Genomic DNA, 22,103 nt, shown 5'->3' on the forward strand with positions numbered 1-22,103 from the left:
TGGCTTCTGAGAGCTTCGAAATGTAATGAATAAAATGCTAAAGTTGTTGATAAACAAGCAATTATTTTAATAATTAAATATGGTCATTTTAAATGAATTATTATGATAATTTAAAATTAATTATTTATTTTAATTGTTTATTTTAATGTATAATTCTATGGTTGGATGTAATAAGGAGTCAGAAAAAATACAAATAAAAATACAATTAATTTTGATGTTTTTAGCAAAATATAGTAAAAATGTGATTATTTAAAAAAATTTTTTTTATTAATAAATATATATTTTTAGGTAAGATAAACATAATACAATTTATCTCTAGTCTGGATGATTTAGTTCTTGTCACCCTGTTGTCCTCCCGTCGGGAAAAAAGGCTGTCCTCACTCAGGTCCGCACGGCTGAAAATCGGGAGATTTTCGGGAGAATATTTGTCCCGGGAGGTTTTCGGGAGAGGCGCTGAATTTCAGGAGTCTCCCGGAAAATTCGGGAGGGTTGGCAAGTATGCCTTAAAAGCATCATCAGGGTGACAAAAAAAAAAATGCTTCAAATATTTTGTTGCATGATCAGATAATATTCAGTTAAGTTTAGAGCACATTTAAAAACAAGCCCGGTGCTCTACAGGCTTAAGAAAAGGGGCACACATTTACAGTGCAACAAATAAAATACAGTACAGTATTTTACACTTAGTAAAATAAACCTAATTGCAGAATATGTTGCCTCAAATGTAATAAATATTCAGGTTTTCTCTGTCAAATGTCAAAAACCAAATGCATTTAGCTAAGGGTGTAACAGTACGTGTATTTGTATTAAACCGTTTCGGTACGGGGGTTTCGGTTCGGTTCGGAGGTGTACCGAACGAGCTTCCACACGGACATGTTAAGTTGTGTAAACAATGCACACCGAAGCACAACACACGGCATGCTAGCAGCGACCGGGCTGGGACAACATGTAAAAGCCAGAGCTGGAAGACCCTCCTGCCTCGTTAAGATCTCCCGTTTGGGAACACTTCGGCTTTGTGCTGCGATACAACAATGGAGGATGGATGTTTGCCGACATTGTTCAGCAGCAGTAGGGTATGCTTCTGACAACACGTCAAACATGCTAACCCATTTGAAGCGTCACCACCCCAAGTGAACATCGCTTCAACGAAGAAAATGACGAGCAAACAGCTCCCCACCGCATTTAAGCCGCTTCTCCTCGGCGAGTCAGGCAGGGCTAAAGCAATAACAAATGTTTTTATAGCAGCAGATTTAAGACCATATTGCATTAAAAACTAGATTTTAACCCACTTCTATGGTGGAAGAACAATGTGCCCATATATCCTCTTACTGCCAAGTTAGCCAGGGACTACCTGGAGACATTGTAACTGCAAGCAGGTCTGCTCTTTCTGCAGAAAATGTGGATAAACAAGAGGATTGAGTGAAAGTCACCAGGGTTAAAGGCTGGGGGGGAACGAAAAGTTAATCTGAGGCTGAGTTGACTTGAAACTGTTTAATGTTGCACTTTTTATGTGTAGAAGAAAAGTTTTGTCATTTTATTTATTCTGAGCAACAATTTGAGGCAGTTTAATGTTGATTTAAGTGGACCCCGACTTAAACAAGTTGAAAAACTTATTGGGGTGTTACCATTTAGTGGTCAATTGTACGAAATATGTACTGTACTGTGCAATCTACTAATAAAAGTCTCAATCAATCAATCAAAAAAAGCACTTTATATGTAGAAAGGTTTTGTTAAGAAACCATTCTAAGCCTTATCTTATTTAGTTTTTATTTGATATATGTTGACCACATGAACCCTGGCAATGGACCCTGTGTGTATATGTATGTTATTGTTATGCTTAGCATTCATGACTGCCTGCTGTTGCACTGATCAGCCTAGTGGTGGCTCACATCCATCACACACACAGCTATTTCTATTTTTGGGCACAATTATTATAGTGTTTTGCCAATGTTAAAAGGATAAAGCCATAATTTACAAATTTGGTGAATAAATAACCAAAAAATTTATATTTTGTTGTTTTCTTACTGTACCGAAAATTAACCGAACCGTGACCTCAAAACCGAGGTTCGAACCGAAATGTTTGTGTACCCTTACACCCTTACACTTAGCCAAAAAGAGCTTTTTCATTTCCAGCCTTTTGCAGGACACATACATGACGTGGCAGTCTGCTTCAATTAAAGTGGCAAACCAGATAAAATGATGTGGAGTAGGTGATGTTAAATGGTGCCGTTTTATCCGCTCAGCCACGTAAAATAACATGTCAGAAGAGATCAAATGGGCCGCATGAAATAAAGTAGCAAACCAGATACAATTACAGTATGTGGTGGGCCACATTAAATGGTGTGGCCAAGCAAACAAAATGGCGTAGCAAGCCACGTAAAATAATGTGGTGGGCCAGTAAAATATGATGTGGTGCGTGATGTTAAATGAAGTGGCGGCCCACATAAAATAACATGGACAAACACATAAAATAATATGGACAAACACATCAAATAACATGGACAAACCCATAAAATAACATGGAGAAACACATAAAATGACATGGACAAACATGAAATAACATGGACAAACACATAAAATGACATGGAGAAACACATAAAATAACATGGAGAAACACATAAAATGACATGGACAAATACATAAAATAACATGGACAAACACATGAAATGACATGGAGAAACACATAAAATAACATGGACAAACATAAAATGACATGGACAAACATAAAATGACATGGACAAACACATAAAATAACATGGACAAACACATAAAATAACATGGACAAACATAAAATGACATGGATAAACACATAAAATAACATGGACAAACACATAAAATGACATGGACAAACACATAAAATGACATGGACAAACACATAAAATGACATGGACAAACACATAAAATGACATGGAGAAACACATAAAATGACATGGAGAAACACATAAAATAACATGGACAAACACATAAAATGACATGGACAAACACATAAAATGACATGGACAAACACATAAAATGACATGGACAAACACATAAAATGACATGGACAAACACATAAAATGACATGGAGAAACACATAAAATGACATGGAGAAACACATAAAATAACATGGACAAACACATAAAATGACATGGACAAACATAAAATAACATGGACAAACACATAAAATAACATGGACAAACACATAAAATGACATGGATAAACACATAAAATAACATGGACAAACATAAAATGACATGGACAAACACATAAAATAACATGGACAAACACATAAAATGACATGGATAAACACATAAAATAACATGGACAAACACATAAAATAACATGGACAAACACATAAAATGACATGGATAAACACATAAAATAACATGGACAAACATAAAATGACATGGACAAACACATAAAATAACATGGACAAACACATAAATTATGTGGCGGGCCACAAAACATATTGTGACAAACAACCTAAAATGACAAAGTGGGCCACAATATATAGATTGGCAGGTCAGATAAAGTTATATAGTGGCCCACAAATAGTTTGACACCTGTGCCCTACCTCCTCTCCACCTGTGCACACCTGTTGGTGCCTTTAGACTTCCAGAACTACCTGAGGACTCAGACGGGCAGCACCACCACCATCAATGTCATCATCTGCACCGTGGACTACCTGCTGAGACTCCAGGTGAGTGACAACAAACCATTTCCACTGAGGGCCACACACTGGAAAATCAAAGCATGTGGGGGCCATTTTGACATTTAAGCGTTGAAAGAAAAAAAAAAAGTATGACTTATTTCTAACACTTTAATGAGTGGGACCCTTTTGGATCCCTGAGAGTTTTAGTGTGAAAAAATAAAATAAGAAGTCGAAAACAATGTTGTTATGAGCTATTGAAGGTTCCAATTACTTCAAATCAAATATTCCACTTGGAACATTTTCAGGGGGAAAATATTGCATATTTTGTGTGATTTACATACAAAACATTGTTTTTTAATCAAAAGGGGCATAAATTTCATATGGACAGATAGCTCAGAAGTTAAACTAGAGATTGAAGTGTTGAGGGGGGCCATAAAAGTAAACAAACATCTATAGTATTGGTTTTGAAAATGAAAATTATCCTTTGATTTTTCAGTGTGTGGCCCTCAGTGGAAATAGTTTGGACACCCCTGATCTAGATCAACATCAGCTCTATATCAAGTTATTGTTTTTATGTTTTATGTCATAACAAAAACATTTTAAAAGTGGAATATTTGATGTGACGTATTTGGAGCCTTAAATATGTCAATAATTCATAATAACATTGATTTTGATTTATTATTTTTTGAGCAATGAAAATTGAACAAAATAAATCTCACTCAAATTCTTGGGAATCCAAAAGGGTGTTAAGTGTTAAATATATACACATTTTTTACTTTCAACACTAAAGTCCCTCGATCAATATCGGATTTATGTCGATTATGATTTTTATTTTAATTGGTTTTATGCTCTTTTTGTCAAAGAAAACCCAGTTTTTATTTCAAAAACTCAAACTATAATGTTTCCCCCCCCAAAAAATGTCAAAGTAGAATATTTAATATAAGTAATTGGATTCCTAAATATGTCTATAATTCATAACATTGATTTTGATTCATTATTTTTTGAGCAATGACAGTTAAAAAAACTTGCTAATCCAAAAGAATCCAACTCATGAAAGTGTTCAAAATAAGTAATGCTTTTTTTATTTTATTTTTTATTTTCAACACTAAAGTCATTAGATCCATATCAGATCTATCCGTTATTAGTTTTTATGTTTTTTTTTGTTTTTGTTTTTTTTACAATTTATTTGTTTTATGCCCTTTTTGTCAAAGAAAACTTTTTTCCCACACCAAACACAAAATATGCAATCATTTCCTCAAATATTTCAAAATGGAATATTTGATGTAAAGTAATTGGAGCCTTAAATAGGTCAATAATTCATAACATAGATTTTAATTTTAATTTTTTGAGCAACAGTATTAAATAAAAAAAAACAGCTTTGTTTTATTAGAGTCAACATTGCAACTTTTTCTCGTTACCTTTCACCAGTTTGCACTTTTATTACACTTTGTATTATTGAGAAAAAAAAGTTTTTTAATTATTAGTATTTTTTAAATGCCCTTAAGCAGTTAGCTACCTGCTGCAAATGCTGCACTTTGGACACCCCTGTTTTAATAGGTGTATTTCCCCTGCTTTTTGTCTCTCAGGAGTCATATGGTTGGAAGATTCTTTTAAAAACTTTTAACGCTTAAGTCTCTAAATCAACTTCAGATCAACGTTTTTTTTTATGTTTTATGCCTTTTTGTCAAATACAACTTTGTTTTTTTATGGCACAAAATATGCAATATTTTCCTCAAAAATATTGCAAAGTGGAATTTTTGAATTTGAATTGAAGCTTTGAATAGATCACCTTGAAACATTGATTTTGATCCATTATTCTTTTTTAAGCAATGACAGTTTTAAGGGAAAAAAAACATGGCAGCTTTTTGTTATTAGTCAACATTGCAACTTTTTCTGGTTACATTTCACCTGTTTGCTCTTTTATTACACTTTTTAATATTTTAATTTTTTATTAATATTTTTAAAATGTTCCCCCTGTTTAAATAAGTGTTTTCCCCCTGCTTTTTGTCTTTTTTTTTTACTTTTAACATTAAGTCTCTAGATCAACTTCAGATATATCTGTAAAGTTTTTTTAAACGTTTTCATGGTTTTTTTTTATGGCACAAAATATGCGATATTTTCGTCAAAAATATTTAAAAGTCGAATTTTTTATCATCTTAAAACATTGATTTTGATTATTATTTTTTAAGGAGTTTTAGAGAAAAAAACATGGCAGCTTTGTGTTATTAGAGTCAACATTGCAACGTTTTCACGTTACATTTCACCTGTTTGCTCTTTTATTACACTTTTTAACATATATATACCGTATTTTTTGGAGTATAAGTCGCACCGGAGTATAAGTCGCACCTGCCGAAAATGCATAATAAAGAAGGAAAAAAAACATATATAAATCGCACTGGAGCCCGGCCAAAGTATGAAAAAAACTGCGACTTATAGTCCGAAAAATACGGTATATTTTTATTAGTGTTACGGCTACTCTTGCGTTAATAAATAAAAATAAAGATAGCAGAGTAGTCCTGAGGAGGAGGTATTTGACTCACTAAATTCCTTAATAAGCACTCGCGGAGATATGTCGAGATTCCAAATGATCATAATTTATTTTCACAAACAAAAAATATTCTCCGTGGTTGACTTCATAATAATCAAAATAACTTATTTAGTGGTAAATAAACTGTTTCACTCCTCACTCCTTCAACGTGATAGACAAAAAGGAGCACTCAGCTGTCCTGTCTTCTTAATTATAGGAGGAGGGAGTGGCTCACCAGGAGGAGTGTGATCAGCTGAAAACAATCAGTCAATCACAATTCATCTAAAACATCCAATAATTCATCAACATCATCATTGGCATTATTTGATTTCATTGTCAAAACAATTAATAAATAAATAATATAGATAGGCTCCAACATCTAGTATTTTTAAAATGTTCTGTGGGCCCTTAAAAAATTAGCTACCTGCCACAAATGGCCCCCGGGCCGCACTTTGGACACCCCTGTTTTACTGGGTGTTTTCTCTTGCTTTTTGTCTCTCAGGAGTCATATAATTGGAAGATTTTTAAAAAAAACTTTTAACGCTTAAGTCTTTAGATCAACTTCAGATCTATTCGTTAAGTTTTTTTTAATGTTTTTATGGATTTTTTATGGCACAAAATATGCAATATTTTCCTCAAAATATTTCAAAGTGGAATTTTTGATGTGTCCTCCAACTTTGGAACTTAGTTTGATGAAAAGTGCGTGAGAAAGGATGATGATTGTTGAGATGGCCCATTGTTGTTGTGCAGGAGTCCATCAGCGACTTCTACTGGTACTACTCGGGAAAGGACATCATGGACGAGCCGGGCAAGAGGAACTTCTCCAAAGCCATGACCGTGGCCAAGCAGGTCTTCAACAGCCTGACTGAGTACATCCAGGTAGGAGACTTCTGACGCCGCCTGGGAAAAAGAGCGGCGTTCAAACCTGTACCGTGTGTGTCCGTCAGGGTCCGTGCACAGGCAACCAGCAGTCTCTGGCCCACAGCAGGTTGTGGGACGCCGTGGTGGGCTTCCTGCACGTCTTTGCTCACATGATGATGAAACTCGCTCAGGTAGGACCACCTGTGTCTCCTCTCGCCATTTTGTCTTTGTGCTGCATTCAGGGACACTGTGGCTCGCAAACATGGAGGTTTGGGGGCAGAGACATGCCCCCTAGTATCCATATATATATATGTATATATATATATATATATATATATATATATATATATATATATATATATATATATATATATATATATATATATATATATATATATATATATATATATATATATATACGCGCACACACACATTATATATATATATATATATATATATATATATTTACACATATATATATATATACACATATATATATATATATATATATATATATATATATATATATATATATATATATATATATATACACACACACACACACACACACACACACACATATATATATATATATATATATATATACATATATATATATTGTGTGTGTGTGTATGTATATATATATACACACTCACACATATATATATATATATATATATATATAATATGATATATAAATATATATATATATAATATGCATATATATATATATATATATATATATATATATAATAAAATATGATTTTCTTCTTAAAAAATGCAAACCCCAAGATCATTCTTGTGAGGTCGGTCTCTCAATGTTCTCAACAACTTCTCCCTCTGGGGGAAAATTTTCTTTCTACTACTCGTTTTATTTTGTCTGGGCTTCTCTGCAGGACTCGAGCCAAATCGGGCTGCTGAAGGAGCTGTTGGACCTTCAGAAGGACATGGTGGTGATGCTCCTGTCCCTGCTGGAAGGTCAGTGAGACGTCAGAGTCTCCTCGCTCTGGTGTCCTTCAAAACCGCCTTTGCTTCCAGGAAACGTGGTCAACGGCACCATCGCCAGGCAGATGGTGGACATGCTGGTGGAGTCCTCCAGCAACGTGGAGATGATCCTGAAGTTCTTCGACATGTTCCTCAAGCTGAAGGACATCGTGGCGTCCGACGCCTTCCGCGACTACGTGACCGACCCCCGCGGGCTCATCTCCAAGAAGGACTTCTCCAAGGCCATGGACAGCCAGAAGCAGTACTCGCCCTCGGAAATCCAGTTCCTCCTTTCCTGCTCGGAGGCCGACGAGAACGAGATGATCAACTTCGAGGAGTTTGCCGACCGCTTCCAGGAGCCGGCCAAGGACATCGGCTTCAACATCGCCGTGCTCCTCACCAACCTGTCCGAGCACGTTCCTCACGACACGCGCCTGCAGAACTTCCTGGAGCAGGCCGAGAGCGTCCTCAACTACTTCCGCCCCTTTCTGGGCCGCATCGAGATCATGGGCGCCAGCCGCAAGATCGAGCGCATCTACTTCGAGATCAGCGAGGCCAACCGCAACCAGTGGGAGATGCCGCAGGTCCGGGAGTCCAAGCGGCAGTTCATCTTCGACGTGGTCAACGAGGGCGGGGAGAGCGAGAAAATGGAGCTCTTTGTCAACTTCTGCGAGGACACCATCTTTGAAATGAACATCGCTGCCTCCATCTCGGAGCCCGAGGGGGACGGCGCAGAGGAGGAGGACGACGATGAGGAAGAGGAGGAGGAGGAGGAGGAGGACTCTGGAGACGGGGAGGAAGGCAACGGAGAAGCACCAGCCCCGGAGTCCGCCTCGGCCTTCGCCGACTTCCTGACCAGCGTAATCAACTTCTTCAACATGTTCACTTTCCGGAACCTGCGGCGGCGCTACCGCAAACTCCGGAAGATGACGGTGAAGGAGATGGTGGTGGGCCTGGTCACCTTGGTCTACACGGTCCTCATGGGCATCCTGGTCTTCATCTACAGCGTCTGCAAGGGCTTCTTCACGCTCATTTGGAAGGCGCTCTTTGGCGGGGGCTTGGTGGAGGGCGCCAAGAAGATGACGGTGACAGAGATTCTCGCCAGCATGCCGGACCCCACGCAGGACGAAGTCCACGGGGACCTGCCGCCTGAGCCTGGGGCCGGGGAGGTTCAGGACTCGGACGGCGCCGCAGACCTTTTGGACGTGGGAGGCGGGGAGGAGGAAGAGGAGGACGGCGAGGAGAGGGAAGGTGGACGCCTGCCTGGTTTCAATACTCCTGGAGGACTTGGAGACTTTGGAGAGACCACGCCAGAAGAACCTCCCACTCCAGAAGGCACGCCGCTGCTGAAGAGGAAGTTGGTAAGCAGTTTGTCTCACACGGTGTGTCAAACTCCAGTTCATTGAGGGCCACGTCCCAATTATGGCAGCCCTCAGAGGGCCACTGTAATGATGTGGAGGCGGGCCACTTAAATGAAAAGGCAAGCCACGTTAAATGATATGGCAAGCCACATTAAATGTGGCGGACCACATTGAATGATGTGGCAGACCACATTAAATGATGTTGAAGATCACATTGGATAACGTAACGGGCCACAATAAATGATGAGACAAACCAAATTGAATAAAGTGGGAAGCCACATTGAATGACGTGGTGGGCCACAAAATAATGTGGAGGATCACTTTGAATGATGTGGTGGACCACATTAAATGACTTGGCGGACCATATTAAATGACCTGACGGGCCAATTTATTGATATGGCGGACCGTATTGAAAGACCACATTGAACAATGTGGCGGACCACATTAAATGATGTGGCGGACCACATTAAATGAGGTGGCGGACTACATTGAATGATGTGGTGGACCACGTTAAATGACGTTGTGGACCACATTAAATGACTTGACGGGCCACTTTAATGATTTGGTGGACCGTATTGAAAGACCACATTAAATGAGGTGGCGGACCACATTAAATGAGGTGGCGGACCACATTACATGAGGTGGCGGACCACATTAAATGAGGTGGCGGACCACATTGAATGACGTGGCGGACCACATTGAATGACGTGGCGGACCACATTGAATGATGTGGAGGACCACATTGAATGATGTGGAGGACCACATTAAATGTTGTGGTGGACCACATTAAATGATGTGGAGGACCACATTGAATAATGAGGCAGGCCACATTAAATGATGTGGCGAACCACTTTGCATGATGTGGAAGACCACATTGAATGATGTGGCAGTTCACTTTAAATTATGTGGCGGACGACTTTAAATTATGTGAAAGACCACATTGAATGACGTGGTGGGCCACATTAAAAGACTTGTTGGGCCTTTTAAATGATGTGGCGTACCACATTAAATGATGTGGCGTACCACATTAAATGACTTGGTGGGTCACGTTAAATGATATGGCGGACCACATTAAATGGCTTGACGGGCCACTTTAATGATATTGCGGACCGTATTGAAAGACCACATTGAACAACGTCACACATTGAATGATGTGGTGGACCACATTGAATAATGAGGCAGGCCACATTAAATGATGGGGCGAACCACTTTGAATGATGTGGAAGACCACATTGAATGATGTGGCAGTTCACTTTAAATGATGTGACAAACCACATTGAATAATGTGGCAGGCCACATGAAGTGATGAGTGTGACACCTGTGGTGTAAGAGAAGTCTATCACTTGTCTTAACGCTGTGGTCAATAATGTGATGACAAACAGTTGGATGGTGCAGACGGACCAGAAGAGAAAGAACATGTGGAACCTGCTGAAGAAGAAGCAGCTCCAGAGACAGAGAAGGCAGAGTGAGTAGTGAAAAGGTCCACCCGTCTACTTCACTTTAACACTTTTTTGGTCACCTCCCCAGCACGGAGAACCGTGAGAAGACTGAGAAGGCGAAGCCCGAGCCAGAGCCCGAGGTGAAGGAGGAAGAACCCGAAGAGATGGAGGAGAAGACTGTGAAGATGAAGGCCAAGAAGGAGAAGAAGCCGCTAGAGGAAGGCTTCGAGCTGTGGAACGAGCTGGAGGTTCAGAGGGTGAAATTCATGGTGAGTATGAGAGAATGACTTCCTGTGCAGACCATGGACCTCCACTTCTGTCTCTCCTTCTAGAACTACCTTTCCAGAAACTTCTACAACCTGCGCTTCCTGGCCCTCTTCATCGCCTTCGCCCTCAACTTCATCCTGCTCTTCTACAAGGTTTGCTTTTTCTTTATCAAACATCTCAGGATTTGTTTACCCATGCAGAACCTGTGACGAGGAACCTTAGAACATCTGCCAAAAGGTTCCTACCTCCACTTCACACTTATGTAGACATTATGATGCTCTACTTTGGAGGCTACAAAGCCAGGAGGAGAAGAATGCAGATTTACCTTGTAAACAACTTGGTACTGTATTTATGGAGAATTTTATATATACAGTCGTGGTCAAAAGTGTACATACACTTGTGAAGAACATAATGTCATGGCTGTCTTGAGTTTCCAATCATTTCTACAACTCTTATTTTTTTGTGATAGAGTGATTGGAGCACATACTTGTTGGTCACAAAAATCTTTCATGAAGTTATGTTTTTTTATGAATTTATTATGGGTCTAATGAAAATGTGAGCAAATCTGCTGGGTCAAAAGTATACATACAGCCAATGTTCCCTCTAATTTTTCATGTGTGAGCAAACGCAAAAACCCCCTGAGCTTTCAGTGGAGCCCATGTGAGCAACATCAGATGTGCACACTGTGGCTACACCAGCAGCACACCTGTCCCAAACCTGACTAAATAACAAGTTCAATCTCCATCCATCCATCCATTTTCTACCGCTTGTCCCTTTCGGGGTCGCGGGGGGTGCTGGAGCCTATCTCAGCTGCATTCGGGCGGAAGGCGGGGTACACCCTGGACAAGTCCCCACCTCATCGCAGGACCAACACAGATAGACAGACAACATTCTCTTATTATTATAATCAAATGAATGTATGATATATATATATATATATATATATATATATATATATATATATATATATATATATATATATATATATATATATATATATATGTGTATGTATATATGTGTGTGTATGTATATATATATGTATATATATATATATATATATATATATTGCCCCTCGAAACAGAAGCCTGTTCGCTGCTAGTTTGACATCGTAGTTTATTAGCTACAGCTGCTTCAGCGAGCTAATTATAGCTAGCAATTTCAAAAAATAGGAATTACAAGACTCTAAACATGGCTAATGTAAATTCTGAAAGTAGAATAGCCATCTAATCATTTATGAAATGTAGTAAACTGTCAAGTCTGTTTGCTGCTAGTCTGATTTGTAGTTTACTAGCTACAGCCATAGACATCTTATAAGTAAACGCAGCATTGGCTGCTGTGACGCGAGAAATTCGGCCGCCATCTTGAAGTGGTGATGAGGAGCCTAAACTGACAGTTTAGCGTTTTCCTGCTCAAATGAGCGGACTGTTGAAAATAGGAATCAGGGGATTACTTTTCACAAGTAAGATTTAACATTGACGCACTATTGGTTCTATTTTGTGAAAACAATATTACGACAGAGTCAAGAAGGAGCAAAGATCTTCAATAGTACTGAAATCGTAGCCGCTAGCAAACAAGAGTATGACCATAATAGAATTGCTTGTCAATGAAATTAATTACATTTAAAAATGTTATACTTGAATAACATAAAGTTGAAATAAATGATTGTAAGACAGAATTTGGTTTTATTCTGGATCCAGTGAAACAGGTTGGTGGTTTTAGCTGATATAAAGACTTTCAGGTGTTTATATATGTTTATGTTTAAGTATTTGGCAGACGCTTTTATCCAAAGCGACATACATAAAAAATACATACAAAACAATCACTGTAAACATTATCATTTAAGGGAAGAATGTAATACAAAATATCAATACAAAGTGTCAAGACAGAATACACTTTCTGCTGCTGTAGCAACAGAGATACAGTTTATAAGATATATAGATATCTAATGTATTTATACATTGTTTATGTAGGATATACGCATGTGTATATATAACCTAATCATATTGTTTCTTCAACTTAAAAATAGCTGACCATTTTTTTCCCCCTTCTCTGGGATTATATTCCCAGTTTTGATCTCGGACGTCTTGTTACTTATAGCATATAAGAATATTCTATTACTGTTAAGCAAACTATGAATAATAAAACATGTGTCCTTTATCATAGCTCCACGTATGACTAAAAAACGTGTGAAAATCAGTGGTATTCAGTGAGGTAAGATGAATTAAATGTGCTGACAGTTCATTGCTCCTGCCAAATGAGTTGTACAGAGTGGAGCGGATCACCACTCCAAGATGGCGGCCCCGCGTCTCGTCAGCGCCAGTAGGCAGTAGCGCTCGATGCTGCGTCTACTTATAAGATGTCTATGGCTACAGCCGCATTAGCTAGCTCATTATAACCAGCTATATAACGCAACTATATTTTATACATGGATAATCTAAATTCCGAACGTAGAATAGCCACCTAATCATTTATGAAAGTAGTCAAGTCTGTTTTTGAAATTGTAGTCTACTCGTTACAATCACGTTAGCTAGCTTGTATGACGATTTTTAGATAAAAACAACACTTTAAACATGGCTAATGTAAATTCCGAAAGTAGAATAGCCGTTTAATCATTTATGTAATGTAGTAAACTGTACTAAAGTCTGTTTGCTGCTCATCTGACATTTTTGTGTACTAGCTACAGCCGCGTTAGCAAGCTTGTATGACCATTTTAGGATTAAAACAACACTTTAAACATGGCTAATGTAAATTCTGAAAGTAGAATAGCCATCTAATCAATTATGAAGTGTAGTACAGTAAACCCTAGTGAAGTCTGTTTGCTGCTCGTCTGATTTGTAGTTTACTATCTACAGTTGCGTTAACTTGCTAGTTATAACCAGCTATTCTAAAATGAAATAAAAAAACATTTTAAACATGGAGAAAATACATTCTATAAGTAAAATAGCCATCTAATCATTTATGTAGTTTACTAGCTACATTCGTGTGAGCTAGCTTGTTATAACGAGTCATTTTAAAGTAAAAACCGCATTCAAAACATGACGATATTTACGTGGAGTAGCAAAGGATTGCATCGAGGGGGAGGGGCTAAGACCAGGAGTACCATTGGGACGTGTCCTTACTATGGTGGCCCAGTGGGATCAAACATCATTTTAAGTCCATTCAGCACCAGTCAAAGGTGTCTTTTCTCCTCAGGTGTCTGTCAGTCCACCAGGCGAGGACGACTCTGAAGGCTCCGGTCTGTTCGAGGGCTCAGGACTGTTCGAAGGCTCTGGCGCGGATGAGGAAGGATCCGGCTTTGAAGACAACGGCGAAGACGAGGACGACGACCAAGGTCCCATGTACTTCTTCCTGGAAGAGAGCACGGGATACATGCAGCCGGCGTTGAAGTTCCTGAGCATTGTCCACACCATCATCTCCTTCCTCTGCATCATCGGCTACAACTGCCTCAAGGTGACCTCCAAACTTCCCTTTTGTCCTCTGGTGGCTCTCACACACTTTAGTGTCTCTCCAGGTTCCTCTGGTCATCTTCAAGAGGGAGAAGGAGCTGGCCAGAAAGCTGGAGTTTGACGGCGTCTACGTGACTGAGCAGCCCGAAGACGACGACATCAAGGGCCAGTGGGACAGATTGGTGCTAAACACTCCGTAAGTTCATAACGTTACTACGTAAAATGGCGTGCATTCAAAGTTTATAACTTTACTACATAAGATGGCGTGCGTTCAAAGTTCGTAACGTTGCTACGTAAGATGGCGTGCGTTCAAAGTTCATAACGTTACTACGTAAGATGGCGTGCGTTCAAAGTTAATTACGTTACTACGTAAGATGGCGTATTAAAGAGACGGCCTGCGTTCAAAGTTCATAACGTTACTACGTAAGATGGCGTGCGTTCAAAGTTCATAACTTCACTACGTAAGATGGCGTGCGTTCAAAGTTCATAACGTTACTACGTAAGATGGCGTGCGTTCAAAGTTCATACCATTACTACGTAAGATGGCGTGCGTTCAAAGTTAATTACGTTACTACGTAAGATGGTGTATTAAAGAGACGGCGTGCGTTCAAAGTTCATAACGTTACTATGTAAGATGGCGTGCATTCAAAGTTAACGTTACTACGTAAGATGGCGTGTGTTCAAAGTTAATAACGTTACTACGTAAGATTGCGTATTAAAAAGATGGCGTGTGTTTAAAATTAATAACGTTACTACGTAAGATGGCGTATTAAAGAGATGGCGTGTGTTTAAAGTTAATAACGTTACTACGTAAGATGGCGTATTAAAGAGATGGCGTGCGGTCAAAGTTCATAATGTTACTCTGTGAGGTGTCAAGGTGGGTTTGAGCAAGTTATAATGTGTTTGTATTACTTGGGTACTTGCTGGCACATAACTGCAGCTCAGTGTGTGTGCAGTGGATCTCACTCATGTCCCGGTCCAGCGTTTTATTGTGAAATCTACGTAACATGCTCGAGCACTTTGGTCTACATAACTGTTTGTGTCGACATATATTGTATTGTTAGCTTCCTCGTTATCGCTAAACAACGAGTAAAATATGCCCACGATGTCTTCCTGTTTAGTGCAAAATAACCTTCAAAATAAAAGCATGGCAGTATTTACCCGGATTCTATACCCATTCATAATTTGTTTTCTTCCTTTATGTGGGGAACCAAAGATAGATTTAGTAATGCTAACTTAGACTAATGCAGTGATTCTCTATTATGAAGAAAACATTTTGTCCAATAAAATTGTTATAAGTACACCTTTGTTTTCTTATTAACATTATAGAATTTTTTTTTAAATACAGAAATATGATCAACTTTCAACAAGTAGTCTGTAACAAAAAATACTTAAAGTGCAACAATTTGCCTGAAACAAAAAAAATGGAATCCTTATTAAATCATAAACATTTTTAGACCAACTTGAACCATTTTATACTGAAACATTAAATTAAATAATAATAATGAATTAAAATTGACCAGCAAAATTAACTTAGGAGCACAGTTTATAAAACATTTTAACCTACAAAACAAAATTAATACAACTATTTGTTTTTTAATCAGAATGAAGAAGTGAGCATCAATGGCTACAATGAGCCCGTTTTGTAGTGCACAGCTTTTTGACCTACTTCCTGTTTCAATGCTGACCTGCTGTAGAAAAGAGGCAACATTTACATGTTAGAGACGTTGAAGTGTGATGATAATCCCTCATCGACTCATTTACCAACAAAAATAAGTGCTACAGATCTCTCTCAAGGTTTTTTTTTGCACCATGACTAGGGAATGTTGTTCAGATTGTGTAATATAAATACATGCTGTGCTATTAATTGAAAGCACTTTCAGTGGTCATTGATCTGATTTACTCACATTGTCCACAAGATGGCAGCATATATGTAGCTTTCTGAGGCTGCCCGGTATTTAAGATTAATTTTAAATCAGTCTGCGGTGCGATGCTTGTTGAATTGATGATGTCTCGCGGGCCAAATTAAGAGACTGGCAGGCCGCAATTTTGGACACCACTGACCTAAAACATTGATAAGGAATTCATAAAATGACAAGTTGATTCAATGTTGTTCATAAAATAAGCTTTAAACTCTTCAACTTTTGATAAAGTCTGTTGCAAAAGAACATAAATCACCATATTTTTTTTCTGTCCCTGCAGAAGTTTCCCTAACAACTACTGGGACAAGTTTGTGAAGAGAAAGGTGAGATCTTCAGTTCTTAGGAGCCCTGCAGGTGTAAGTTGGCTCCTCATGTCTCTGTATGTGCCTGCTGTGCAGGTGTTGGACAAATACGGTGACATCTACGGCAGAGAGAGGATCGCAGAGCTGCTGGGCATGGATTTGGCCTCTCTGGATGTCAGCGCCATGACGCACGATAAGAAGCCCGAACCTGACAACTCTGTCTTCAGCTGGTATGTTGCACTTTGTGTTGAATTTTGTGAATACTTTTTTACATCATATTATGCTGATGATTTCATTAATAAAGATTCAATGTAAAAAAATTCAGTGCTGAAAAATTGTGTAAAAAAAAAAATTCAGTGTAAAAAATCAGTGCTGAAAAATTCAGTGTAAAATATTTCAGTGCTGAAAAATTTAGTGTAAAAAAATTAAGTGTACAAATATTTAGTGTAAAACAATTCAGTGTACAAAAAAATCAGTGATGAAAAATTTAGAGAAGCAAAATTCAGTGTGTAAAGAAAATTCAGTGTATAAAAATTAAGTGTACAAACATTTCAGTGTAAAAAAAAATCAGTGCTGAAAATCTTTATGTAAAAAAAAAAGTTGAGTGTATAATAAGTCAGTGCTGAAAAATTGAGTGTAAAAAAAAAATCAGTGCCGAAAAATTTAGAGAAACAAAATTCAGTGTATAATGAAAATTCAGTGTATAAATATTTAGTGTAAAAAAAAAATCTATGCTGAAAAATTTTGTGTAAAAAAAATTAATTGCTGAAACATTTAGTATTAAAAAATTAAGTGTAAAAAAATCAGTGCAGAAAAGTTTTGAGAAAAAAAATTCAGTGTATAAAAATTGTGTAAAAAAAAAAATTTGTGCTGAAAAATTCTGTGTATAAAAATTCAGTGCTGAAAAATTGAGTGTAAAAAAATCAATGCTGAAAAATTGAGTGTAAAAATATTCAGTGTAAAAAAAAAATCAGTGCTGAAAACTTTAGTGTAAAAAAAAAAATCACTGCTGAAAATACTGTGTAAAAAAATTAAGTGTATAAAAGTTCAGTGCTGAAAAATTCAGTTTAAAAAAATCAGGGCTGAAAAATTGTTAAAAAAATTAATTGCTGAAAAATTTAGTATAAAAAATTAAATGTAAAAAAATCAGTGCAGAAAGATATTGAGAGAAAAAATTCAGTGTGTAAAGAAAATTCAGTGTATAAAAATATTGAAAAATTGAGTGTAAAAAAAAAATCATTGCTGAAAAGTTTTGCGAAAAAATTGTGTGTAAAAAAAAAAATCAGTGCTGAAAAATTTTGAGAACATTTTTTCGTGTGTAAAACAAAATCAGTGTATAATAATTCAGTGTTGAAAAAAAAAAAAAACAAGACTCACTTCTGCTAAATTAAGACTAAAGCAATCGATCCTGTCTCAGGAGCAGCCAATGAGGCGACAAGTTTGAAGTCAGGGGTCTTACAAAACAGCATAAAACAGGCAGTTAACGGGGCTGTCTTGGCATAATACAACATCATTAACATTTCAATGCAGCCCGCTGGGTATTTTCAAACTATAGAAATGATTCCAATGGTTATAGTCTGCACTTTTGACTGACATACGAAGGTCTGCTTTATGTGGGCGGGGCTTGTTTACCGAGCATAAAATCCTGGTAGCGAGTGTCAGACGGAGGCAGATTTCTGCCACCGTGATATTTTTATTTTGTTACATCTTGCTCTTGCTGGATTATAAAATATGTCCATCAAGTAGTCTGGGAAGTAGAGGAGCATTGTCGATATATTTTAAATATTCAGTGTTTTATTGTTCATAGTTAATATTGTAATTCCCACATTCTGTATTTTTATGTCCACACATGAACCTTCCCCACAAGTAAGAACATCACACACAAACATGTCTCCTTCCTGCAGGGTAACATCCATCGACATCAAGTACCAGATATGGAAGTTTGGTGTGGTGTTCACGGACAGCGTGAGTTTCATTGCCTCATTTTGGCAAACATGAAGTTGACTTGTTTTCTCTTCCTTGCAGACCTTCCTGTACCTGGTCTGGTACATGCTCATGTCTTTGCTGGGACACTACAACAACTTCTTCTTTGCCGCTCACCTGCTGGACATCGCCATGGGCGTGAAGACCCTGCGCACCATCCTGTCCTCCGTCACGCACAACGGCAAGCAGGTGTGAACGCTGTAACCACGCCTCGTACAGCGGAACCTCCATTTACCATCTTAATCCGTTCTTGAACAGGGTTCATTAATTGAAAAGTTTGTATAATGAAGCACATTTCTCCATAAGAAACAATGTAAATGTGAATAATGGGTTCCAGCCTGGACAAAAGTCCATATTTTAATGACGGTTTGTACACTTTGAACACAATATGAATTTATATACAGTACTGTATATCATATGTATGTCATTACAACAACGACAAGCTCAACTGTCCTGTACGCGCTGCTCTACCAACGACCAGGAATCACACAAATCCTTAACTTGAACAACCATATTGCTATAATAATTAACATTTGAAAAAGTCAAATTCACTTACATGAGCAAAAAGGGAGCTGACGAGAAAGGTCCAACGTTGGTTGGTTGGTTGTTTGGTTGGTCGGTTCATTCGTTGGTTGGTCGGTTCATTCGTTGGTTGGTTCGTTGGTTCGTTCTTGGAAGAAGTCTTCTTCGGCATATTTTTCTAAAAACGTCCAATCTCATTACAATTACCGTATTTTTCGGACTATAAGTCGCTCCGGAGTATACGTCGCATCGGCCGAAAATGTACAATAAAGAAGGAAAAAAACATATATACGTCGCACTGGAGTATAATTCGCATTTTTTGGGGAAATGTATTTGATAAAAGCCAACACCAAGAATAGACATTTGAAAGGCAATTTAAAATAAATAAAGAATAGTGAACAACAGGCTGAATAAGTGTACGTTATATGAGGCATACATAACCAACTGAGAAGGTGCCTGGTATGTTAACGTAACATATTATGGTAAGAGTCATTCAAATAACTATAACATATAGAACATGCTATACGTTTACCAAACAATCTGTCACTCCCGATCGCTAAATCCGATGAAATCTTCTTCCTCGCCTCTGGTATGCGCCCCGCTAGCGTCCTTCCTTTCTGCTGCTCGATTGCTGTTCTCTGCAGCATATTTCACTACATCCAGCTTGTAATCTGCAGTATATGATTTCCTTTTCGATGCCATTTTAGTTCAGTCCTTCTCAGTTTTTATAAGTTACCGCGATTGTTGATGTGATCCATTTTAATAGCTCCGGCAGTAGCGTATAGCATATAGCAGTTAGCATATCATGGCCCACAATGCACTTCTGCCATGACCCGCCCCCCCGCCGAATTCTTATTGGTTGCCGTGTGAGTGACGATTGCTGACGTGTGTGTGACGATTGCGGACATTTTCTACGTCGCTCACACGAATGAGATAAATAATATTATTTGATATTTTACAATATTTCACACATAAGTCGCTCCGGAGTATACGTCGCACCCACGGCAAAACTATGAAAAAAACGTCGACTTGTAGTCCGAAAAATACGGTAAAACTTGCAGTGGAGCTTATTTTAATTTTATTCTTTATACAATTTTTGTAGGTCTCTTGTTTGACGAATAAAAAAAAAAACATTTGACATGTTAATAGTATTTCTAGACTGTGTATGTCAAAAATCCAGTAGCAAATGTTTATAAAAATATATAAAAAAACTTGCCATAGTTCAAAGCCCGCTTCGTCAATTCTTCCATACTTGCGAGCACCATTAATGTGCTCCGAGCAAACACTCTTTATTATAATAATAAACATTTTTGAAAAGTCAAATGAACATCGGCAAATGTCGAAAGAAGAAAAAATTCGGGGGAAAGGTGTGTGTAAGTGTGCTCTTGGAAGAGGCGCCGCTGAACAAAATGTCATCTTTTCCTCTGCTTTGGCAAAAGTCAGTTCTCATCACAACTAAAAACTTGCTGCGGTTTGACGCCGGCTTCCTCAATCTCTTCAATGCGAGCAGGCACAAAATGGTCGCCAGCAGGACACAAAATTATATTTGGGGCGATCTAAAAGTTCATAAAGCAGACAGAGGGGTTTGTAAACGGAGGTTCCCCATGCAATTGGACGACTTGTTTGTGTTCCTCACAGCTGATGATGACGGTGGGTCTGCTGGCCGTGGTGGTGTACCTCTACACCGTGGTGGCCTTCAACTTCTTCCGCAAGTTCTACAACATGAGCGAGGACGAGGACGAGCCTGACATGAAGTGCGACGACATGATGACGGTGGGTGCGGGCGCGGTAGAGTCGGGGCGGAAAGGGGCGGCGTAAAGACTTCTCGCCCCCCCACAGTGCTACCTGTTCCACATGTACGTGGGCGTGCGAGCCGGCGGTGGCATAGGGGACGAAATCGAGGACCCGGCCGGGGACGAGTACGAGCTCTACCGGGTGGTCTTTGACATCACCTTCTTCTTCTTTGTCATCGTCATCCTGCTGGCCATCATTCAAGGTAGGAACACGCTCTGTTCTTTAGGACATCTCTAAAACACGGCTGGCACTCCTCATTTTTTTTACTGCACCACGGGGGTGTAGAAAGTACCTCCATGATACTTGAGGGGACTCTTACTTACACAAAAATCTGACTGGTTGTGTCCTACTTGGCATCCACCTTGTTGTGCACTTTGATTCTCCAGGTTTGATCATCGACGCCTTTGGAGAGCTGAGGGACCAGCAGGAGCAGGTCCGGGAGGACATGGAGGTGAGGTCATCAGACACAGGGCAGTAATCACGTCTCCTCCATCTTTCATGAGTTTTCCTCCTGCAGACCAAGTGCTTCATCTGTGGGATCGGGAGCGACTACTTTGACACCACGCCACACGGCTTTGAGACGCACACCTTGGAGGAGCACAACTTGGCCAACTACATGTGAGGGTTGCACTCTGACCCTGTTGGAACTGTGCTGGACTATAGTGTTTGCCCTCATGCTTGTCTTGCAGGTTCTTCCTGATGTATCTCATCAACAAGGATGAAACGGAGCACACTGGACAGGTCAGCCAACCTACCTCACTTGTTGTCTTCTAATGCAGAACTGGCCACACTGTTCAACTGAGGGTTGCACAGCCCAAAATTAAAACTGCGGGGGCCATTTTGGTATTTTTCATTTTCAAAACCAATACAATATATGGATTTTTTTTAACCTTTAGGGCCCCCCTCAAGTTTGGTTTCGGGTCCCTGGAAAATTGTACATATTTTTATATATTTATTTATATATACTGTATATATATATATATACAGGTAAAAGCCAGTAAATTAGAATATTTTGAAAAACTTGATTTATTTCAGTAATTGCATTCAAAAGGTGTAACTTGTACATT

The 22,103-nt window shown here is 38.6% G+C and overlaps 1 protein-coding gene across 1 annotated transcript in view; it reads left to right on the forward strand.

The window, feature by feature from the left end:
* The window catches only part of ryr1b (ryanodine receptor 1b (skeletal)), a 187,908-nt gene that overhangs the window by 160,995 nt on the left and 4,810 nt on the right, over positions 1-22,103 (forward strand). Inside the window, exons 88-106 of the mRNA XM_061972366.1 lie at positions 3,588-3,676; positions 6,906-7,034; positions 7,103-7,207; positions 7,913-7,994; positions 8,055-9,361; positions 10,744-10,826; positions 10,889-11,069; positions 11,133-11,219; positions 14,260-14,517; positions 14,579-14,709; positions 16,716-16,758; positions 16,834-16,967; positions 18,642-18,702; positions 18,763-18,909; positions 20,881-21,015; positions 21,082-21,238; positions 21,423-21,487; positions 21,554-21,654; positions 21,726-21,777. Coding sequence (XP_061828350.1) covers positions 3,588-3,676; positions 6,906-7,034; positions 7,103-7,207; positions 7,913-7,994; positions 8,055-9,361; positions 10,744-10,826; positions 10,889-11,069; positions 11,133-11,219; positions 14,260-14,517; positions 14,579-14,709; positions 16,716-16,758; positions 16,834-16,967; positions 18,642-18,702; positions 18,763-18,909; positions 20,881-21,015; positions 21,082-21,238; positions 21,423-21,487; positions 21,554-21,654; positions 21,726-21,777 — 3,347 coding nt within the window. The remainder of the gene's footprint in view (positions 1-3,587; positions 3,677-6,905; positions 7,035-7,102; positions 7,208-7,912; positions 7,995-8,054; positions 9,362-10,743; positions 10,827-10,888; positions 11,070-11,132; positions 11,220-14,259; positions 14,518-14,578; positions 14,710-16,715; positions 16,759-16,833; positions 16,968-18,641; positions 18,703-18,762; positions 18,910-20,880; positions 21,016-21,081; positions 21,239-21,422; positions 21,488-21,553; positions 21,655-21,725; positions 21,778-22,103) is intronic.

Source organism: Nerophis lumbriciformis, linkage group LG17 (assembly GCF_033978685.3).
Source record: "Nerophis lumbriciformis linkage group LG17, RoL_Nlum_v2.1, whole genome shotgun sequence".
In the NCBI taxonomy this organism is placed as follows: Eukaryota; Metazoa; Chordata; class Actinopteri; order Syngnathiformes; family Syngnathidae; genus Nerophis; species Nerophis lumbriciformis.